At 47.0% G+C, this 21,717-nt stretch overlaps 1 protein-coding gene across 1 annotated transcript; it reads right to left on the reverse strand.

The window, feature by feature from the left end:
• Positions 1–339: 339 nt before the first annotated feature.
• LOC135816143 (uncharacterized) lies at positions 340–14,122 on the reverse strand. The gene is made up of 17 exons (XM_065329531.1): positions 13,419–14,122; positions 11,002–11,028; positions 10,507–10,639; positions 9,558–9,611; positions 8,693–8,845; positions 7,954–8,049; positions 7,501–7,614; positions 5,984–6,949; positions 5,426–5,527; positions 4,602–4,676; positions 4,005–4,061; positions 3,281–3,361; positions 2,994–3,056; positions 2,543–2,620; positions 2,267–2,335; positions 1,663–1,707; positions 340–1,340 (listed from the first exon to the last, which is right to left on the reverse strand). The coding sequence occupies exons 1-17, from the start codon at positions 13,549–13,551 to the stop codon at positions 1,322–1,324; spliced, it is 2,265 nt and encodes a 754-aa protein (XP_065185603.1). The 5' UTR covers positions 13,552–14,122; the 3' UTR covers positions 340–1,321.
• Between the last annotated feature and the right edge of the window lie 7,595 nt (positions 14,123–21,717).

Below are 21,717 nucleotides of genomic sequence, written 5' to 3' on the forward strand. Positions count from 1 at the left end.
AAGTGAGGCTCCCTGGTTCGAGTCCTGGTGGTGGCGGTCATTTTTTTCCTCAGACTTTTCCCGTTTCAACTCTCTCGAACTTTAATATGAAGAAGGAAAAAAGACTTCATGTGCCCACAAGCAGATGTCGTGTGTGCATACTGTACATACATGTACCATGTGGCTGCTGGTGCATTTCTGTCGGTGTGTGCGGCACAAATTTATTCCAGTGGGCCATGGCATGGGGGAACATCCTCTGAACATACCGTATGACCTCCTCAGGTCTTTGCTCTTTTGCTTAGCACTCAAAGTGCCAGATGCCAGTACATAGTTAATTAGGTTCTGAAACCGTTTGGTGAATGAAAGTGGGGAAGTAAGATTTTTACTGCATGTGCGACTCGTAGTTTATCCGATAATATTTGACAACTTTGGGGTCTCCACGGTGCTACGCTGATAGGATAGAGTAGAGAATGTTTTAGAAAATATGGGAAATAGGAGAGGTCCAGCCTGTTTCTAAAACAGTCTGTTGATCACCCTGGCCATTGGCCTGATGTTGAGCCAGGCTCGGAAATGTCGTGAAATGTGAAGTTTTTCGCAGTGAAGAGACCGTTTTGGAGTTTAAAAAAAGTGAAGAGTTATATATGTGTATAAAGTGGCTTCGTTAGCGTTTACAGGCACTGATGATTAGAAAAGGCTATGAATGTCCTATCAAGGTAGTGAGTTTGATCAAGTAATACATGTACATGCTGGCAGGGTCTCTCTCAGTCATTGTTAGATCAAGTTATTGTGTTCCGGCGGATATCCAAAAGTAATCGGTTACGAAATCGTCAGCCATCAGTAGTCACCAAGATGGTAGTTCGAATTTCACTTCAAATCAAGTTTACTCTGGATACGAAGGTGAAACGTTTATCACATTCATTGTGCCTGAGCTCATATCGCCCATCGGCCCATGCCATCTCGAACAACTGTTAGCAACAAGGACTTGCATTTAGCATGCTTCCTGGGGTTGGTTGGTATACACGCATTCCAGTGGTGCTTTGCACTGGAGCTGGCCGACAACTGCTGCTGCTACTGGTGGTGGTGCTGCTACTGCCGCTGCTTGTACTGAACACACTGAGTATTGATGGATCACACGTCTTCCAGGACCCATGCTATAGCAATCATGACTTAGTAGTGGGCCGTATTTCTTTGGCGTACAGGTCACACAGAGCATGTACACCCTGCTAATGCCAGTGTGTGAGTGTGTCTCCAGTGTCCACTGATACCATGCCAGTCATAAATCCTCCTCCGCGTTGCTGGTTGCTGGAGAGTGATGGAGCGGATAGTCATTCTCTGTTGCTTGTCAAGTCTGTGATATTGGCCTGTGAGAACAAATTAGTAGCAAGATGTGCAAAGGACATTTGTTAGTGGCATGTTTAGCATACAGTTAGACAGCGGCAACTTTGTATTGCTACAACATAAATACAACCTCAATTCCATCATTTTGAGAGCTCTCCATACCCGTAGAATGCCGTTTTTTGTGACAAGGCAATGTCAGAAATCCGGGCCCTCCTCCTCCCCCCTCCACAACTATATTATTTCCTGGCCAGATTCCTGATGCATCCTTGAACTCATCTACAAGTACGACAGTATAAAAAACTATTATATAAACTATAAAGGGTACTGTACTTGTACATGACTCACGTGTACATAGGGTTGACAAACAATGAACCGCTGGCTTGGTTCTCACTGCAGACAGACAGATCAGACAAACCAGTTAACACAGTGTCACAGTAGTGCGCAATGAAATACGGCTCTGAGTGACTCAGTTGCCGGCAGTAGTGCTGGGTCCCGGGCTGCGTACCCCTAGCCCTGTGAACGCTGGACTATGCACTGGGGTTGAGACGCTGTGCACACCGGCTGGCTCCTCTAACACAGGGCTACCCGGCTCTGCACTGGTTCAGGATGCTGACTTATTACTGGGGCTAGATGAATTGAGCACGACTGTAGTATCAACACTAATACTGAGTGGAACGTGATGCTGTTTCCCAATACACGGGGCTCAAACACAACCATTGCTCTGACTCCACACTTTCTTCCAATTCTTGGCAGGAAAGGTGGATTTGGGGATAGTATTTTAAAAGGTACAATGTGCTACACTTGTTGACAGGCGAGATCAGTCAATGCTTGTACATGTACCCCGCCCCCCCCCCCCACACACACACACACATACAGACAGATACATACGTGTGCGCAAATCTGAGCCTGCCACATAATTTGTTTGTAGAGTTTCATGAGTTGTTCTTACCTTGTGTCCGAGACTTCGTTAATTGTTGGTGTTCGAAACACCGGTGCTTCCAGGAAGTCCTTTTCGGCACTGAGAAATTAACAGGACACACGGAGAGGCGGAGATTGGTTTGACTTGTCCAGCATGTCGTGAATCGTACACCAAGCAAAACACGGTGGTGTAGAAACCATTGAGCATTGGATGAGCAAGGTGAAAGTGTATGGGTCTTCGTGTGGATAGTTCCAATCAGTTATTGCAGCATACCCAGTACCAAACATCAACACAGTGTGTACGTACTTGTCAACTACTTTGGAGAGGCTGCTCTGGTTGCTGGCTGCTGCACTCGTGCCAGTAGGTGTTGACTGAGCTCGTCCTCTGTGACAACAGAACACAACAATAATGCCGTCGACGACGACAATAAGAACAACAAGAACAGCAGCAGCAGTTAAGGAGGCTGCAGCATAACAAACTGCTGTGTAATTTAGTAGCAGCTGTGTTGAGCAGCTGGTGCACTGGTATCCTCAAGGACCAATTGCTGACAGTTCGCTGTGTGTTGGGTCAGGTTAGGATGGTAAAGACCATGGCTACCCTGCTAGCACTGTAATGTAAAGCCTAACTAACAGCAGGAACATGATCACAGGGACATAGTGATGTTGGAGGAGCATAACGTCACACAAACGGGCAAATTTACACGGTGGCGCAAGAACCGGGCGCAGGCTACATGCACACTCTGTCCCGAGCTTCTAACCTTGGCTGTGTGCCGAGTGGTGTGTCCATTGGCGTCACCTCTGGAGTCTCGGCACCTTCTCCTCTACATGAACAACATGCAATGAGCATACAAGTACATACAAACACACATGAACACACATCGGCAGTACCTTGGAAAAATGCCAGACACAAACACACAAACACCCCCTCCCCCCTCCCCCCCCCCCCCCCCCACACACACACACACAGAGTATGCGCACAGGCAGCTGCTTGGCTGCAAAAGCACACATCACTAGTACGTGTATACTGGTAATCAGTACTAATCACCTGTCCCCAAAGATGTCCAGCACGGATGGCACGTCATGCGTGTGTACGATTGGTGTAGACTTTCTGTTCATGTTCTTTGCTCTGTACAAACAAAGAAATACACGCACACACAACCTAGTGAATTAACTGTTAGTTGATTAGAAACACTCTACTCTGACTTCAGCCCATGTCCATACACCAATGCAATCATCGGGATGCTGTCGGTTTCAAGCAAAGAAAACAGTCGGTTTTACATTGTGAGCATGGGCAAACAACATGCTGTAATGTAGGAACCTGTGTGTACGAAGGTCACACAGTCATGGTCCTGCCAGCTCATTGCTCTTGTGTAAGGTTCGCTACCGCTCGGATGTGACTCGAGTACGGATTGACTGCACAATGTGCAATGTGTGTACAGTGCATTTGTCTTATACTAGTACAGTCAGACCTCGTTTATCCGGTCCTCGTTTATCCGGATCCCTCGCCATCCGGAAGAAAATCGTTGGTTACCGATTTACAGCATATGCCATGCACACACAGAGTATGTGTGTTCGATTATCCGGTTCCCTCGCCTATCCGGATTTTTTTCTGGAAAACGGATGTATGCGGTTATGCGAGGTCTGACTGTAGCCTGCAGACAGGATTCGTTCATCTGGCCCACCTCAATACTAGGCCCAAGACCACACACGGGTCCAGGCGGTGGGGTGTTCTCGCGGTACAGAGTCACCGTATTAACCCATAGGCTTACGCTTTCCGCTCCTTAGCTTCAAGTCTTCGCAGTGTTTGTAGTGTATCGATGGACATGCTGTAGGCACAGACAAATACCCAAGGGCAGTGTAATGTTTGCAATAGCACAGGATACAATCATGTATACCGCCCAAGTACCCACGGCGGCCAGTACAGCTACTTTTCTTGATGGCAGGTGTGCTGACGTCAAGCAAAGGCAGTGGAGTGGCGTAGGTCGAACTGTTCGAAAACCAACAGCAGTGCAGGGATGTAGGTAGACTGGATCATAGCATGCCTCGGAATCAGGTAATTCCCCTCTAACCCTTTGTCACAGACCAGTGTGTTTACTGGAGTGCAGCGCTGATACCGTGCATATAGACTCAAGATGACCAGCAACCACTTCAAATGCACCCTGGGCTATTCCCCGGTAACAATGCACTTGGGCACCAAGTTCCTGCTTCCAAAGATATAACAGAGATTCTCATCTGTGAACATGTGGCGCTGGCTCATCCTTTGTGGACTGATCAGCACTGTGATAGATATTGACGTCGTGGACTGCACAACAGCGGATCCGACCAGCACTCAAAGAGCACATGCAATGCTGTTGCGTGTGACTTACTTCAACTGCTCCAAGTCTTCATCCACATTGCTCCTGTCCGACACCATGGTGGCTGCACGTAGCTTACTCGCTGAGCTGTGGAATGGAAATGAGTGCAACGGTGACAGAATCACGGAATGAATGGATGCTTTGCGCCTCAGCGGGAAGACATGTTTCCTCGGTCCTGGTTCATTCTCACCAGATCATTCAGTTTACTGTGAATACATTGATGCATTACCTGTCTATTGTACATGTGACAAAGGGTAAGCAGCAGCGTTTGGCTTGTCTATTGAAATTCAAACTAGGCCTGTTTGGTGAACGAGGTCAGCTCAGGAGAGTGCATGCAGGAGTCAAGTTTGAAATCTTTTGTACATATTCCCTGACTATGTAAATTGTAAGAGAACCCCCTTCTCGTGCAAGACTCTCCACCAGTTGCAGCCAACCAACTTGTAACTCCCAGGACTTGTTCCTACTTTGAAGTAGTACCAAAAAGTAGTACCTTGAAAGAAATCCAACTACAATGCACAAGCATCATTGTGCAACACACATGAGTTCCCTCTGTTCTGCAAATGCACATCACCAAGAGTCTGTAATCCCCCAGAGTGCGCAACTTCACTGATCAGATCTGGGACGGCGAAATCCGTGTTGCACTTCATAGTTCATGAGTAGGAGAAGTGTGTTTGGGTGGTGGATCGCGTCGACGGAATGACGCAAGTCGTACATCACGGATTACGCCGTCCCACAACCCCATCCCAGTTGCGCACTCTGGGGGATTATGGACTCTTGACATCACTGGTGTACACGTGGTAGGTCACACCGACTAAGTCTTATCTGTCCATACTTACTGATCATAGAAGCCGTGTATCACGTCCCAAACCTCGTCCTGCTCTGGCTCGTCCTGCGCTTCCGATGCTTCCCACAGCTCCACGTCCAGACCAAACGACATCCTATTGGAAATGCATGGTTTGTCAGCGACAAGGAGAGGAGGTGGCCGCAGATTAGTAAACGTGTGTGTAATTAGTGATCAGTTCTGACTTATGACGCTAGGGGGCACTGTCACAGTAGTCAAGTGTGGCACTGGATTTCATTTGCAGACACAGGAAATTCCAACAGTCACGGGGATGAATAGCTTCTTTCAGCCTGCTCCACGTTAGCCCAAACTACCTACCATATGCGTTCTCCGGTCAAGCTTGTTTACGACACCAGCAACACGACTCCAACAACCTGGGAGTCGTGTAATTGCTGCCAATTTGCTGGTGTGGTGCACAAGATCCACCTGAGAATGCATGTAGTGATGGAGTTTGGACTAAACAGGAAATTCCACTACTATACTAACTATTCCCGGATACTGTGCAGTTCTGTGCTAGTATCAACTACTGAAGTAGACCGATATAACCCCTTACCCGGTATCCTCAGCCGTGTAGTCCTCATACGCACTATCTGCGATTTCTCCGCTTGCCGAATCCTGCAATGTCTGCGATGGCGTGGTACTCTCGCTCATTGTTGCTGTTGCTGGTACTGGTGTTGAGGTGGATAACTCCACTGCACTGCGCCCATTCTCAGCGTAGGCGCTGTCAGCTGGTTTGCTCTGCTGCCCTAGCTCCACCGTCACTCCTCCCGCTGCTGTTACGACGTCAGTACCACCTGTACTCTTGGTAGTATCAGCACCACCACACTGTGCTTCGTTAGTGTCATCCAAACCAGTGACATCATCATGAGTCACGCTGACTAGTGTCGTGTCATCGTTTCGATCCTGTGCGCCGACACGCGCTTCATCCTCTTCAGGCACATCGCCGACGCTGCCATGCATCATGCTGATAGGAGTTATAAACTTCAAGGCATGGTCACGAGTCGTGTCAACATGCGCCTCGTCTTGATCAAAGATATCATCACCGGTATCGATCATTTCTCTGTTCAGCGCCCGCTGAAGGCTGTCTAGATGGCCGACAGCAATGGCGTCATTTTCTGGATAGTCCACGCTGACTACACTTTCCTTCCTGCCCTGCTGCCCAGCACTGTCTTGATCAGCAGCAGCAGTGGCAGCAGCAGCAGCTGCAGCAGTTGGCGGTATCGGAGTGCTTGTCACTGGTAATGGCTGGCCTCCGTGCATATCACTAACACCAGTGCCTGCCGTAGTGTGCGTCGCATCACCATCGGTAGCCAGTTCACTGATTGCGCCGGTGCTTATTTGCTCCTTCAGCTCGTTGGCTACCTTCTCTGCTGTTCCCCCTCGCGATAAACTGGACGGATTCCGGGTGCTCGTGTTGCTTGCTCGGGCCAGAGAACTGCCACCGGAGGAAGGCTTTTGAAGGGTTGAGTCTCGACTGCATTCCCGTGATGTTTCCGCTAGGGGTGTCATTCTTGCAGGCCTGCAGGTGAATCATATCGGTACACATGATACATGATTGTATTATAGGACATACGACTGAAGTGTATGAGTGTAACATGTATGACATGTTTATTTATGCTGTTTATTCACTGTGTTTTATAATGGTTGTTTAGAGAGATTGGTACATATCCGGATTACACGCTTTTTGGTATTATGCCCTCGCGGGTTCTAATCCCGTCATATTCTCTTTTTTCTCTTTTTCTTTGGTTGTCTTTTTGCGCCTGCGCGCGAGAGAGAGGGTTCTTCGAGAGAGAAGAGAATGTTTTTCAGTTTGGGTTGTTCTTGTCCAGGAACTAAAATAATCTAAATGTTATATTGTGAGCCAGTAGTTTGGTGAGTGGTACTTCTTGATTATGTTGTAACCTGCTAACATACCAGCAGTTTACATGAGTGTGAATACAGTGAATGATGCACTCGCTCACACATCACACAGTTAGTCTGCACAAATACAGTAAAAAATGGCGACAACTGCAGCCAACTACCTTAAATGGCCAAGCCCGTCATGCTGACTTCTTCACTGCCCCGTCTTACCAAATCAATTCCATGTCTTGGCTGTTCCTGTCCGCATCGGCAGTTGCTATTGCGCTTGCAACGTGTGCGGAGAACGCTGATGTAGACTCCACGTCATTTACGCCATGCTTGTTCCTGACAGGACAACGGCAGAAAACACATGGTGTAAAGCCGACTGCTTGAAAGGAACTCCGCAGTTCTGATCTCCACAGGATAATGGCCACAAACAACATGACATTGTAGTCCTTCATGCAACGCGCTGACGTTCACAGTAGCTGGAGTATAAAGCTGATGAGGAATGAGCTAAAAAAATGCTGTTCCAGTTATTGATCTTGTAGTCGTCTGGTTCTCTCTCTCTCTCTCTCTCTCTCTCTCTCTCTCTCTCTCTCTCTCTCTCTCTCTCTCTCTCTCTCTCTCTCTCTCCTGCACATACATAATGAGTGACATTGTCATAGAGCGGCTTGTTGTACTTACTTTTCAACAGGCATGGTGGCACTTTTCGCGCCTGTTCCAGGTGATTGGCGAAAGGTCAGGACAATGTTTGGTGCTGGCTGCGGCTGCAGACGTGCTCTGCATTTTGGTATAGCGGCAATGAGAGATAGATAGGCATGTAGAGATAGATAGATTGATAGATAGAGAGAGGGGGGGGGGGGGAGGAGGAGGAGAAAGAGAAACACAGAGATACAGAGAGAATGTGTGCGTGTGTGTGTGTGTGTGTGTGTGTGTGTGTGTGTGTGTGTGTGTGTGTGTGTGTGTGTGTGTGTGTGTGTGTGTGTGTGTGTGTGTGTGTGTGTGAAAGAGAGAGAGTGAAGAAAATAGGGCAACTCATACATGCAAATTATACAGAAAACTCGTGGCTCACCAACTAATTGTGGAGCACCAACAAGAATTAGAAGATGGCCTTTCAATATGCAGTGAAGTGGGTGGCATTTGATTGTTCACCCATAGGTGCCATACTACAGTACTAAACACACACACACACACACACACACACACGCGCGCGCCCGCACGCACGAACACACACACACACACACACACACACACACACACACAGATTTCAGTACAGGGTTTCTACTCCGAAGTGCACTGCAACGATTACATAGAGTGCTGCAAGTATCACGTTTAGCACGTTGCTAGACTTTTACATGATGATGTCATGCCATGAAACAGTTTTCAGAAGCCATTACATCACCACTTTCTGCGGTTCACCTACTTCTGTATCAGGACTTCGGACCCTTGAAGGGCCAGAGTTGATAGGCTGCCGTCCACGGACGTCATGGTTGTCTCTGCTGAGCGTGACAGTTGATCTCGCCACGGCGTGTTGGGATCAGCGTTGGTGGAGATGGATGACAAAGTGGACATATTCCTGTTCAAATACAAGCAATAGTGACAATGGTCAGATGTAGTAACCAGACATGCTGGAACATATCAGAAAGCCTGACGATGCACTCATGCACAGTACCACAGCGCACAATCTTTTACTGCAGAATATCATAGCAATTTATTATTTATTCTCGTTGGTCAGCTGAGAGCCTGTTCGGGGATGAAAGTGTTCACAAGTGGAAAGAAGACGCTGCAGTGGAGTTGGAGAGTGTTGAGGACATTTTGTTAAAAACTTCACGGTTCGTGTGAGACTCGGCTAAAAGCCGAGTTTTCCGCATCCGCAGGAACGCCACCCGCACCCCCTTGGATCAAGGCGCAGATGCAGTTCCTAAGCAGTGGGAGGTGAGCAGATCAGACCCACCACAAAGTGGTCAAAGACCAAAACTGATCCTATTCACTGCATCCATGTTTCCCTCGTGCCAGGCCACGAGTTCCCAATTAACTGTGGGTCGCAGCACGCCCTGAAAAAAATCCTTCCGCTTCCAAGCAGGACTTGAACCTGCTACCCTCTGTTTCTCCCCACTATGCCTGCCTGCCTGTGTTGAGGAAATATCAGTATAATATACTGACATTATATCAGAAATTTCGAACTTAAAACATAAACTGGATATCCCCTTTCACCTCTGACTCTCTACAAAGGCATTGTTTATAAACATGCAGTTTCAGATTCGCAAGACGCAGGTACATGTCCTTACCTACTCCGGGTGTCTAGCAAGCCCATTGAGGAGCCTCTGGAGGCAGCGTGCCGACTGTATATGCATATGCACACATGTACGCACACACGCGCACCCACACACACCCACACCCACACACCCACACACACCCACACACCCACACACACACACACACACACACACACACACACACACACACACACACACACACACACACACAGATATGTACGCATGCAAATACACAAATATTCACACACGCACACACACCCCCACACCCACACCCACCCACACACCCACACACACACACACACACACACACACACACACACACACACACACACACACACACACACACACACACACACACACACACACACACACACACACACACACACACACACACATATGTACGCATGCAAATACACAAATATTCACACACGCACACAAGAAGAAGAAAAAAACAACTACTCCCATATCACCACCCACTGCTCCAAACCTGTGCAGCGGGACAGCTGTAGACAAGAGCCAGCTGCAGCATGCAGCATTCAGCATTTTGCAGCCAAGAACATCACAGTTGGTTTCAGGGCTCTGCGACTCTACACCTCTTTACAATCAGCAGCATGCTGTAGACTGTACTCATTATGCGTATGTCGAATCGTGATCCTGGCTACTCTGACTTAGCACTGGAGTATACTGTTGGATGCAATGCCCTGTATCCTCTCTTTATACTCCGGCATCATTTGTGCTATGGAAATTTTGCTAGATTAGTTAGGGTGCTGGATTAACAAATCTGATATACTGCTGCAATGTGCATGAAGAGGACACTTTGTTACTGAAAATTATGCTGGTTTATAGATCGTGCTGGTTTATAAAGTGCTGGTTTAGAGAGGGACGACCGTATCTAAGTACACACAATCTACATCATACCATCAGTACGCGCACCCCCTCCCCGTTCAACTTTTAAACTCACCGGATTCTCCTGTCTTTAGCTTTCATCCAGACCACCAGCACACACAACGCTACACCAAAGATGAAAGCCAGACCGAGGATACCGCCAACCAGACTCCAAAGCAGTACATTGCCGCTGGAGGAGCCTCCTGAATCTGCTGCAGCACAGAGAAAGCAACAGAGTAAACCAGTCAGGTACTATAGATATGGTGATGGACTAAAGATCACACGAATAGAAAGAGGACGGAGTCCGTAGTCTGAAAGAAAACTTGACTGTCTTTTTACCTTCCCTTCGAAACCGTAGTGAATACATGACTGTTGGGTCACATGGTGCTTGTGTTCAGGGTTACACAGCTACTAGTAGGTGAATGTTCACTGTGCCTCCTACTACTATGCTACTGTGCAGCGGAGCCTAAACAAGTATGCCATTACATGACGTACTCCATCATAGCTGATAAATACAAGCACGGCGCCTATTTCCGGCCTGAAACATTGTACGTGTAGATTGGCAACTTACCTGGCTCATCTGCACTCTGCGCTAGCACTGCAAACAGAGACACATAGACAGACAGACAGAGAGATAGAGATATAGAGGGAGAGACAAGAAGGGAACACCATTCTCCATACTAGAAAACAGTTATTTTATTTTTTACTTTTGTTTATTTTTGTTTTCCTCCCTGCCCACTCTGCCTGTCTTCTGGCACATGCGAATACGTGGACTTACTGTTGACGTAAACGCGGACGTGCGTATAATAATAATAATAATAATAATATAATATGTAAAAAGGCGACGTGGAGACAATAATCTTAATAATGCAATGAATATAACTAAATGCGCACTCATATCACAACCATGGGGACGAATCATGTATTCCAGAACGTTTTCTTGTCACAATTATCAATGGAATTCGTGACTCAAGAGAATGATGAAACTACAATAGGATTTATACACTTGCAGTGGAACAGCGAGGATACAAGCATAGTAAGAAAAATAGCACAAACCTAGGAACAATTTGCACAGGTAATAAACTATAGGTGAGGTGAGAAATGATAGGAAATTCAGCAAGTGCAGTGTGACAATGGACATGCATGTGTAAGTGTGTGTGAGTGCGAATTTACTGGAATAGCGTAAGTGCGGTGACATTTTCTTTTTGTTTACAAAGATTTGGATCACGAATGCGAATGTAGACTGCTTCTAGAACTTTTAACTGCTTGAAACTACTTGCAGAACGAACAACACTGAACCAAGAATCATCATAACTTTCACGACTTTCACGACTTTCACGACTTTCACGACGTGTGCAGTGACGATGATGAACCCGGTGGTCAGTTGCTGGGAGAGCCGACGACAGGTGAAGGTGGCAGCGATGATGAAGAGGACGGTGACGATGATGACGATGATGGTGCAGATGGTGTGAAGGACGGTGGCGGTCAGAAACCAAGTGAAGGCGGAGGCGGTGAGAAGAAGAAGAATACATCGGCAATTAAATTGCATTTGTTGTCTAACCCCGTGTGTCGTGAAAGTTATGATGATTCTTGGTTCAGTGTTGTTCGTTCTGCAAGTAGTTTCAAGCAGTTAAAAGTTCTAGAAGCAGTCTACATTCGCATTCGTGATCCAAATCTTTGTAAACAAAAAGAAAATGTCACCGCACTTACGCTATTCCAGTAAATTCGCACTCACACACACTTACACATGCATGTCCATTGTCACACTGCACTTGCTGAATTTCCTATCATTTCTCACCTCACCTATAGTTTATTACCTGTGCAAATTGTTCCTAGGTTTGTGCTATTTTTCTTACTATGCTTGTATCCTCGCTGTTCCACTGCAAGTGTATAAATCCTATTGTAGTTTCATCATTCTCTTGAGTCACGAATTCCATTGATAATTGTGACAAGAAAACGTTCTGGAATACATGATTCGTCCCCATGGTTGTGATATGAGTGCGCATTTAGTTATATTCATTGCATTAATAATATAATAATAATAATAATAATAATAATAATAATAATAATAATATAGAAAACAGTTTGAGTACTGGATATACAGCAATAGCTACATGGTATACTGGAATGCCTATGGTTGACCGTGGCAGTCATTGTGACAACATCCCAATGACATAACGATGACGCTGTGCGGTACATACAATTACAGATGCGCTCAGTGACTCCCTGCATATTGTGCGTATGGGTTTCTAGTTTGCAGATCAATCACTAGCAGTAAAGAATAATTATTGTCATTAGCGGGGGGGGGGGGGCATTAGAGCTATTATGGCGTGCCCGGGCCTCTCCAGGGCAACTCCAGGACCCGTAGCTGCATAGATTGAGTTGGCTACAGGCTATAGGACTAGTATTAGATAAACCTTAGTTTGTTGAAACATGTTGTAACAAGGTGGAGGACACCGTGTTCGGAAACAGTGACCTTACTACAACCATCCATGGTTGGTAGAGCCCCAGTCGTAAAAAAAAGACCGGGGCTCTACCAACCGTGGATGATTGTAGAAAGATCACTGTTTCCGAACACGGTGGTCTCCGCCTTGTTACATGCTGTCAACCAACAACAAGTTATAGAACTGTATGGTGTACGGCAGCTCTGGTCCCAAGTTAAGTGAAGCCCAATGCTAAAGTCATACCCAGGCGTGCCAACCCCTTTAGTGGTCTTCGAGTAACGCTTCAAGTATAGGTGCTGACACACTAGTATCCCGCACACGGAGTCTAAACACCCACCCACTTAATACCTCTGCTCTAACAGTAGGTTATTTTTTAGCAGATTGCACAGCCTGTACATTACTCATTAGCACAGGGACTATTTTTCCAGGGGCAAGGCTTATGAAGTTATGTGAGTTATGAACAGACAGTGAAACACGACGTACTACGGGTACAGCAGCAGCCTAGACAAGAGTACAGGTATAGCTATTAGTTACAAATCCATACCAGTAGTAGTTGTGCATTGACCAGCCACGAACACCGTAATCCATACAGACAGAGTAGAAGTGACTCCTCCGCACAGTGACACAGATCTTCCGGAGCACCTGCACGCACTACGCTGACTTCTGCTGGTCTTCATCTTCGGTAGTTTGGGCAACCCACGCCGGCACCCAGTCCAAGGGATAGCCCTTTTTTAGATCACCGGTTGCGCCCTCGCCTGCCTGACCCTGGGTTGGGCCAATTGGGATAGGCGATATGCTCGCTTGTTGGATCGCTAGCTAGGAGTGTCGGAACACTAGCTGCTCGTTGACCATGCGTTCTCACACTCAGGCATGGTTTACTGCAAGCACTATGCGGCGGGATGGTCTTTCGTGAACTAATTACTTATTATTAACTGGATTGCTATCATGACCAATCCTCGAATGCTAGAATTGTTGTGGAGCCTGAAAAATTCAAACCTGACACCATTGACCAAAGTGTATGCGAAGAACACACGAACAATCCCACCGCACTTCTCCGGACTGCAAATATCTTCACAAGACCATGCTTGCAAACGTTCCTGCGAACGAGCACTAATCTATGGTCGCCTGTCCCTGCAGCTGAACAGATCCAGTACTAAGCAAGCTGACCCTGAGAGAGAGACACAGTTTTGAACACTGCTTTTTTCTTGTAATTCGCTCCCTTCAATGGCGAAGTGCCAGTGGCCTGCGAATGAGGCGGACTGCACACGCGCCACCGGTGCGGCGGGCACTACAAATCGCCTGAAGCATGAAGGCTGAACGCAACGACGTTTACGTACCGGTGTTTCATTTCAGCTACAGATAGTAGATCTACATCTGCGAGACAGTGGTACTTGACAGGTGCTGGGCTTCGCCCCGAGCTGGTAGCACCCATTGCTTTGGAAACGCCCAGGCCGGGGTCCGGGCTGAGCTAAAACTAGTCTCCTCCTAGACCTAGATCTACATGTAGATCCTTACCATGTAGATCCACTACAGGCACTATACTAGAGCCGTGTCACCCGGGCCGGCCTGTTTGCAGCTCAAACTCCTCAAAGTCAAAGGCTCAAGCTTACGAACGGTCAACCACACGGCACAGCTGTGTAGCGTCAACAGCAAGAGTACATAACCATGATAACCCCATATAAAAACTCTTGGTAGGAGTAGACTACTAGCAAGAGTACATGTAGAGGAGACGGCTCGATACCGGAACGTTTTGACAGCCAAATTTGTATAGACCCAAAACGATCATCAACGTTGATTTTTCACTCGAAATATGTTTGTGGAAGGAAACTGGCATGTTGAAGTTTGCTCTGGGGCCAGAGTCAATCGAACTGAGCCACTCCTTTGTGTTGACCCATTGCCTCCAAGTTGCCCAATTTTTCGCTTCAAAAAAGTTCAAATCAGAGGTGGCTCCAAACCGGACACGTTTTAGAGTGCCCGTCAAATTCACTCTGGGTCTGAAATTAGGTAATTGCTATCGCTCCACGACGGCCAGTACAGAGTAACAATAAGCCTTGTGTGTGCTTCCATTAGTTTTGATTGGTATGCGGTGCTTTATTGTCGAGAGGCGAGCCGCTGTTTACCTGCGACAAGAAGTTGATTTTTCGAAAGTCGTAAAACTCAAGTCGCAGTGCGAAGCAACACGTCAAAAACTCACCTGCTTGATATGGCGCTTCTGGTCATCGCAGAGCCATGAAATTTTGGCTCGGAGTATAACACATCGTAGTCTCACTGTGACATATGTTTTCTAATCAAAATACCAAGAGAGAAAGTGAATATTGAGTCCGTTCCGGTTTGCAACCTATTTCCTATTTGAAACCGTCGCCTCTACTCTTGCTACTAGTAGTAGCAAGAGTCCATGGACTCTTGGACCGTAGTAGTACATTGCACTTCGAAGTAGTAAACGCGGAAGTAGCAAGAGTAAATGCCTGTCTTGCCTGAAATACATTATTACATGTAATTGGTAACATCAAGGGGTTCTGTACTCTTGACAACATGTAGACTGGATCTACTAGACATGATGTAGTAGTAGTAGTAGTAGTAGTACATGTTTGGATACATAATTAGAACGTCCGGGTAATTTTAAAATGTTCTTCCCGGCAAACCGAGGTTCGAATTGTCAGGATTTCACCCGTACTGTATTAGCAACCAGGACTTCGCTCGATGCATCGCGCAACCATCATGTAGATCTACTATATCGGGTTCAACACTCCTGCCCTGTCTATAGACCACAGAGTTATTGACTATTGTAGCTGGGAAGCCGTTTTGGAGTTCTTGTCTAGTATCATGGTAAACAAAGGCAAAAGGGAGGTTTACTGAAGCCTCGAGCATGGCCCGGTGAAGGCTAGGATATGCGCCGGGATAATGCCGGCAGAAAAATTGGCAGAATTCGGTACTTTTCAAGTGTAGTATGCGCGGTCTAAGGCTAGGAGGCAACTACCCACAGTCAGTCAATGAACGTATCAGAACTTACTCCGGCACGGCCTGGAGGTTATCTTATATCAAATATTCCTAAGTGAACAGGACTCTATCTTGCTCTCTCTCTGATATATCGGATCTCTCCGATCTCTAATCTAATCTAATCTCTAATCTCTTATCTCAAGGTGGCAGAAAAGACAGCAGCTTTTATAGGCAAGCAAAGTGTATGTGTATGGCAAAGCAGGCGATGGTAGGAAAGTAAGGTTGGTAAGCAATTGCAGTGATTGCGAAATCATCCTTCTAGTACAAGTTCTAGAATAGTGGAGAAGGCAAACCTAGATCATCATTGCTATACAGGTAGATGAAGTGAGCATTGCGTAACATTAACATAATGACTAAGCGAGGTATTCTAGAAGGTGAGATATCTATAGTCAGCAACATTACTCATCGGGCATATGATGTGGAAGGTCTGGAATAGTCCGGAACAACATGACATACATGACCGTACATGACTACATGTAGTAACTAAAAGGAAGTGATGACAGCAGCATGCATGGAAGATCTATCATGCATTGAGTGTGAAGTACACGTAGGGCTTGTAGTTTCATGCATGTTTGGTATGTGGATAAAGAAATGGAGCAGAATTCGAGGAATTGCCCGCCATAAGGTTTGTATGGTTCTGCCAATTTCACTGCTTTTCGAGCATTATCCGCCAATGCCTAGCACTGAAGGCGGACGTCTTCCGGCGTTCCGCGATATGCAACTGAGCCGTAGATGTTCAGACATTTAGAAAAGCCGAACCAGCTTTTCTATTATTGTGTTTAACTTTTGTACAGAACAGCAAGCTTGCAAGGGCAATCAAGGGCTCTGCCTCCGCCTTGTTGAGCACAGTCGGCACACTGGAATTCCTATATACGGATAAACCTTGTTTTGCGGCCTTCATCTTATTCATAGCTTTATTAAAACATTGTTTTGTTTATCTTTATAGCATGTCACAAGGCGGAGGACCACTGTGGTCCTCCGCCTTGTGACATGCTGTCAACCAACAACGTGTTTTCATTGACTTTTCAACAAAACAAGGTTATCTTTGACCATACTATCTTTCGCCACGACAGCGGCGAAGCTCAGACCACCCCGGTTAAGACTCGACTTTCTATCACGAACGGCTAAAACGCCTGTAAGTGTTTTCGCTCAACTAAGATGAAAACGACATACAGAGGTACGTGTTCTTACTGTTGCTCGACTCTTACTGCTACTCTTACTGCTACTCTTACTGCTAGTCTTACTGCTAGTCTTACTGCTAGTCTTACTGCTAGTCTTACTGCTAGTCTTACTGCTACTCTTACTGCTACTCTTACTGCTACTCTTACTGCTAGTATTACTGCTAGTCTTACTGCTAGTCTTACTGCTAGTCTTACTGCTAGTCTTACTGCTAGTCTTACTGCTAGTCTTCGCACAGGTCCACATTGTGTTGGTTGACAGCATGCATGTAACAAGGACTTAGGTGGAGGACAACTGTCTGTGTTCCGAAGCAGTGACCTTTCTACGAATACGGTGGTACTCTTAACCGTCCACCTCTCCACACTGCGCTCTTGAGTCTTGGATTACATTCACAACACCACTCCATAGCGAGGAAGTTCGTCCCTTGCTCTTCAGTGGAGGTAGATAACGAATGAATAGCAGATAAACGGGAATGAGTATAGTTATAGGGTAAAATGGCGACGGTGGTACTCCACCTTGTTATAATTACGCTGTCAACCAGTACTGAATGGGGGTTATGAACTCTTGCCGGTAGAATTTATCATTTTGATAGGGAAGGCCCTACAGACGTTGCCGTCTTGTTTCAGGGAACCCTAAGTGCTCTTTACAGAGCGAAACAAAAACGGATGGATGCTCAACTTGACGACACGAGACAGGCAGAGAATTCCACCCATCAGCGCCAAGGAAAGAAATAGAGAACATGCCATATCTAGTGGTAGCAGCGGGCAAAGAAAGTGAAGAGAATGATTGCCCTCTAGTGCGCCTCTCGGTGCAAGTAGCAGCCGACTGGAGGGTGAACATTGAGGAAAGAAGAGGACTTGTAAGCTTATGAATACAGCGGAAAACAAAAATAAAAAGCCTCAAGTTGAGACGAGATTCGAGGGAGTATAACTTGCGTGCCGCAAAACAAAGACAGTCGGGGTACGGCGAGGGACCATCCTGGAGGTTTTCGCCAACCTCGGGGTTCCCATCGCGGAAGGAGCAGACAAGGTTGTCGGTCCGGCCACGGTCATGACAGTGCTCGGCATTGAGCTGGATACTCAGGCTCTGGAAATGCGGCTGCCGGCCGACAAGCTTTTCGAAATCAAAGCATGGCTCAACGAGTGGGCGGTCAGCCCATCGTGCACGAAACGTCAACTGTTGTCACTAATTGGCCTCCTCTCATTTGCGTCCAAAGTGGTTGCGGCCGGCCGCACCTTCACCCGTCGTCTCATCCATACCAGCACCACCGTGACAGGCTTGGATGAAGAAGTGCACCTGGACGCCGATGCTCAAGCAGACATCCGTTGGTGGAAGGAGTTCCTCCCACACTGGAACGGCCGAGCGCTTCTGCGTGACCCAGTATAGTCGAAGCCCCCAGACCTTGAGCTCTATACCGATGCGTCCGGCCTGGGATTCGGAGGTTTCTTTCAGAGTGCCTGGTTTTGCTGAGAATGGGGCCCGGAGCACCAGCACGGCCCTTTCTCCTCTATCATGTGGCGGGAGATGTATCCCATTGCTGTGGCCGCGCAATTGTGGGGCCCGCAGTGGCAGAAGAAGAAAATCCACCTCCATTGCGACAATCAAGCTGTCGCCACAGCATGGGAATCGGGCCATGCTGGAATCTGGAGGTCATGAACCTCATAGTCATACGGACCACCCTGCGTATTGCGGCACGCTACAACTTCATCCTGTTGATCCGTCACATCGCAGGTATCGACAACAGTATTGCGGACGCCCTCTCCCGTCTACAGCCCCACGATCGATTTTTATTTATTTATTTATTCAACATCTCCTGGCCCGTCCGAAGACTGCCAATAAACATGAGAGGTCAGGTGATAGCCAACCACGGCAAGCTAAAAGGGAGAAAAAGAAAGATGCTGTCAGAGAGGGAAAGGAGATAGGGAGAGAAAAAGAAAGGGAGGCACATTAGTAATACATGGGATCACTTCGGATGAGACAGTGTGGAAAGCTGGACTTTGAATTTCCTGATATCCTGGCATGTCTTAATGCTAGTAGGCAGGTTAGACCAAAGGGAGTATGCTGAGAAGAAAGGGGATTTCAAAAACAGAGAGGAACTAGCTCGGGGCAGTGATAAGGCATTGCGTGTTGGTCTAGTGGTAACAAACCAGTTGTACTTGGCAATATTATTATTATTATTATTATTATTAAATTTTTGATAGGGCAATCCCCACAGGCCTAAGGCCTTCTTACAGGGTACCCTAAATGTGCCAATACAAGGTAACGGAAGCGAGAAACAGATGTGCAAAGGCGAATGTCAGCAGGTAGAGAGTTCCAACGATCTGAGCCTAGAAAACTAAGAGAATATGTTTCGGGACTTGGGCTAGGAAGATTTTTTGCACAAGGATACAAAGATGCTGCTGATGTCGGGCAAGAAGAGGGTGCGTGGAAGCAAGTTTATAAAGACAAAGGGAGGCAAATGTTTGGTCTTTTCGAAACAGAATTTTCAGAAGCAAGCGTTGATGTACTTCCAGTCTGTGGAGTAAAGTCTGAGACAACCCGCACCAAGCTATATCGCAATAGTCAAATATAGGCAAAATGTACGACTTAAAGAACAATTTTCTGCAGTTATCATTCAAGTGGTGGCAGTGGGGTTGTAGCATACCTAAGGACGCACTCGCACGCTTGCACACAGACTGGACTTGTGGAGACCAGGAGAGTTGGCGGTCGAGAATAACGCCCAGGTGCTTGTGCTCGTTAACAACTTTAATAGGTGTACTATTTAGACCAGGAAAATACAGAAGCTGAGTGGGGGGCGAGGGAGAGAAGAACATGGCCTCGGTTTTGGCGAGGTTAGGCTTCAGTTTCCAGGTTTCCATCCATGTTACTGTAGCGTTGACCCCGGACTGCATGGAGGCCGTGAGGTTGTCTGCCGAGCTGTCGGAGCACATCAGAGCAGTGTCGTCAGCAAAAAGACTTACATTTGGTACAAGGGCTGGCAAGTCATTAACGTACAGTAGAAATAGGAGCGGCCCAAGTATGGACCCCTGGGGTACCCCAGACACGACTAGTAATGGGTCTGATAGGGAGGTAGATACTCTGACAGTCTGGTGGCGGCAGGAAAGATAGGATGAGAGCCATTGCAGGGCTGGACCATGTACCAAGAAGACGGACTCTAGCTTTGCAAGCAGACCACGATGCCAGACGGTGTCGAAAGCTTTCGCTAGGTCAAAGAACACGATGCCAACATGCCGCCTGAGGTTCCGCTGGGTGTAGATGTCTTGTACTAGACGTGTTAGTTGGAAAGTTGTGGAGTCTCCACGGCAGAAACCGGATTGAGATGGTGAAAGCGCTGGGGTGACGTGGCAGTACAGAGACTCAAAGAAAATACGTTCACAGACCTTTGACACAGCGGGAAGGAGAGAGATTGGTCTGTAGTTGCCAGCCTGAGAGCGTTGGCCTTTCTTATAGATCGGGACGATAACAGCAGATTTCCAGACGGACGGAAATACTCCTGTACGATATGACATGTTAAAGAGCAGGCACAAGGGATAGGACAGAGATGGCGCAAGCCATTTGAGAACCTCATTGGGTATGCCATCTTCGCCAGGGGACTTACAATTCTTCAGGAGTTTGAGGTGCTTACAGACGGTAGCAGTCGTGGTAACGACGCGTGTGAGTGGTGCGCTAAGTTCAGGGGCTGGGGACAGCGATGGAATGTCCCAATTCGGATACTCCGGAATGCCGGATGAAACAAACTGCTTGTTCAGTGTGTCTGCAATCGCCTTCACATCGTGCTGGCGGTTGCCATTGGAGTCCGTCAGGTACTGGATTGGCGCGCGGGAGGTCCCGCGGCACTGGTTGCGAATGAATTGGTGGAGTGATGGGCGATCGGGGGAGGAGAGTGTTGCAGAAAGAGAGTTTAGAAAGGAGCGGTGTGAGGTACGAGAAAGGTGCTTGACAAAGTTGCGTTGAACTCGGTAAGCCTCCCGGTTAACCGGCGTTGGGAATTTCTTGTAGATGCTGAAAAGATCACGCTTGCGCTTCACTTCAGATACGAGGGACCAGGATAGGCGGTCAGCCATTGGGTCATCCTAATAAAGTTATTATTATTATTAATTATAATCCGCCAAGGCCTGTTCAAGTGTAGAGATCTACTACTTCTCTATTTCTTTCCTTAGTTCACCATACCATTAGATTGGACCGCAGCATAGTACTATAATCATTGGCATAATTCCAGCATAATGTAGCATAATAACTGGCATAATTTGGGCCATGATAATGGAAATAAAAGCATAATTCAGCAATTTACCGAGCATAATCCGCCATGGGCTACATAGTGGGTGCTAAGCTATTCATGATGAACTCTTGCTATAATACATGTAGTACATGTCACATAATACTAGTATCAAGAGTAGAACAAGACGGCAACGTCTGTAGGGCCTTCCCTATCAAAATAATAAATTCTACTACTACTACTAGATAAACTCTTGATAGTATAACCACGGTTGTAACCAGGGAGTAGTACAATATTGTACTACTCCCTGGTTGTAACCAATTATTTTGGTTGGCTATAAAAACCCTGCAATCGCCACGCAAAGACGTTGGCTACCGGTATATACCCCGCGGCCCGGGCCCCGGCCCCAGCATGCTTGGATTGGAATAAAATTAATAAATAAATAAATAAT

Source organism: Sycon ciliatum, chromosome 4 (genome assembly GCF_964019385.1).
Source record: "Sycon ciliatum chromosome 4, ocSycCili1.1, whole genome shotgun sequence".
NCBI lineage: Eukaryota > Metazoa > Porifera > Calcarea > Leucosolenida > Sycettidae > Sycon > Sycon ciliatum.

Excerpts from the sequence above, each read along its gene's own strand:
- LOC135816143 (XM_065329531.1), bottom strand. The coding sequence starts at position 13,551 with ATGAAGACCAGCAGAAGTCAGCGTAGTGCGTGCAGGTGCTCCGGAAGA. Across the intron at positions 5,528-5,983 it reads TACACGGCTGAGGATACCGG|GATGTCGTTTGGTCTGGACG; the intron begins GTAAGGGGTTAT and ends CATTTCCAATAG. Across the intron at positions 4,677-5,425 it reads ATACACGGCTTCTATGATCA|CTCAGCGAGTAAGCTACGTG; the intron begins GTAAGTATGGAC and ends TCCATTCCACAG.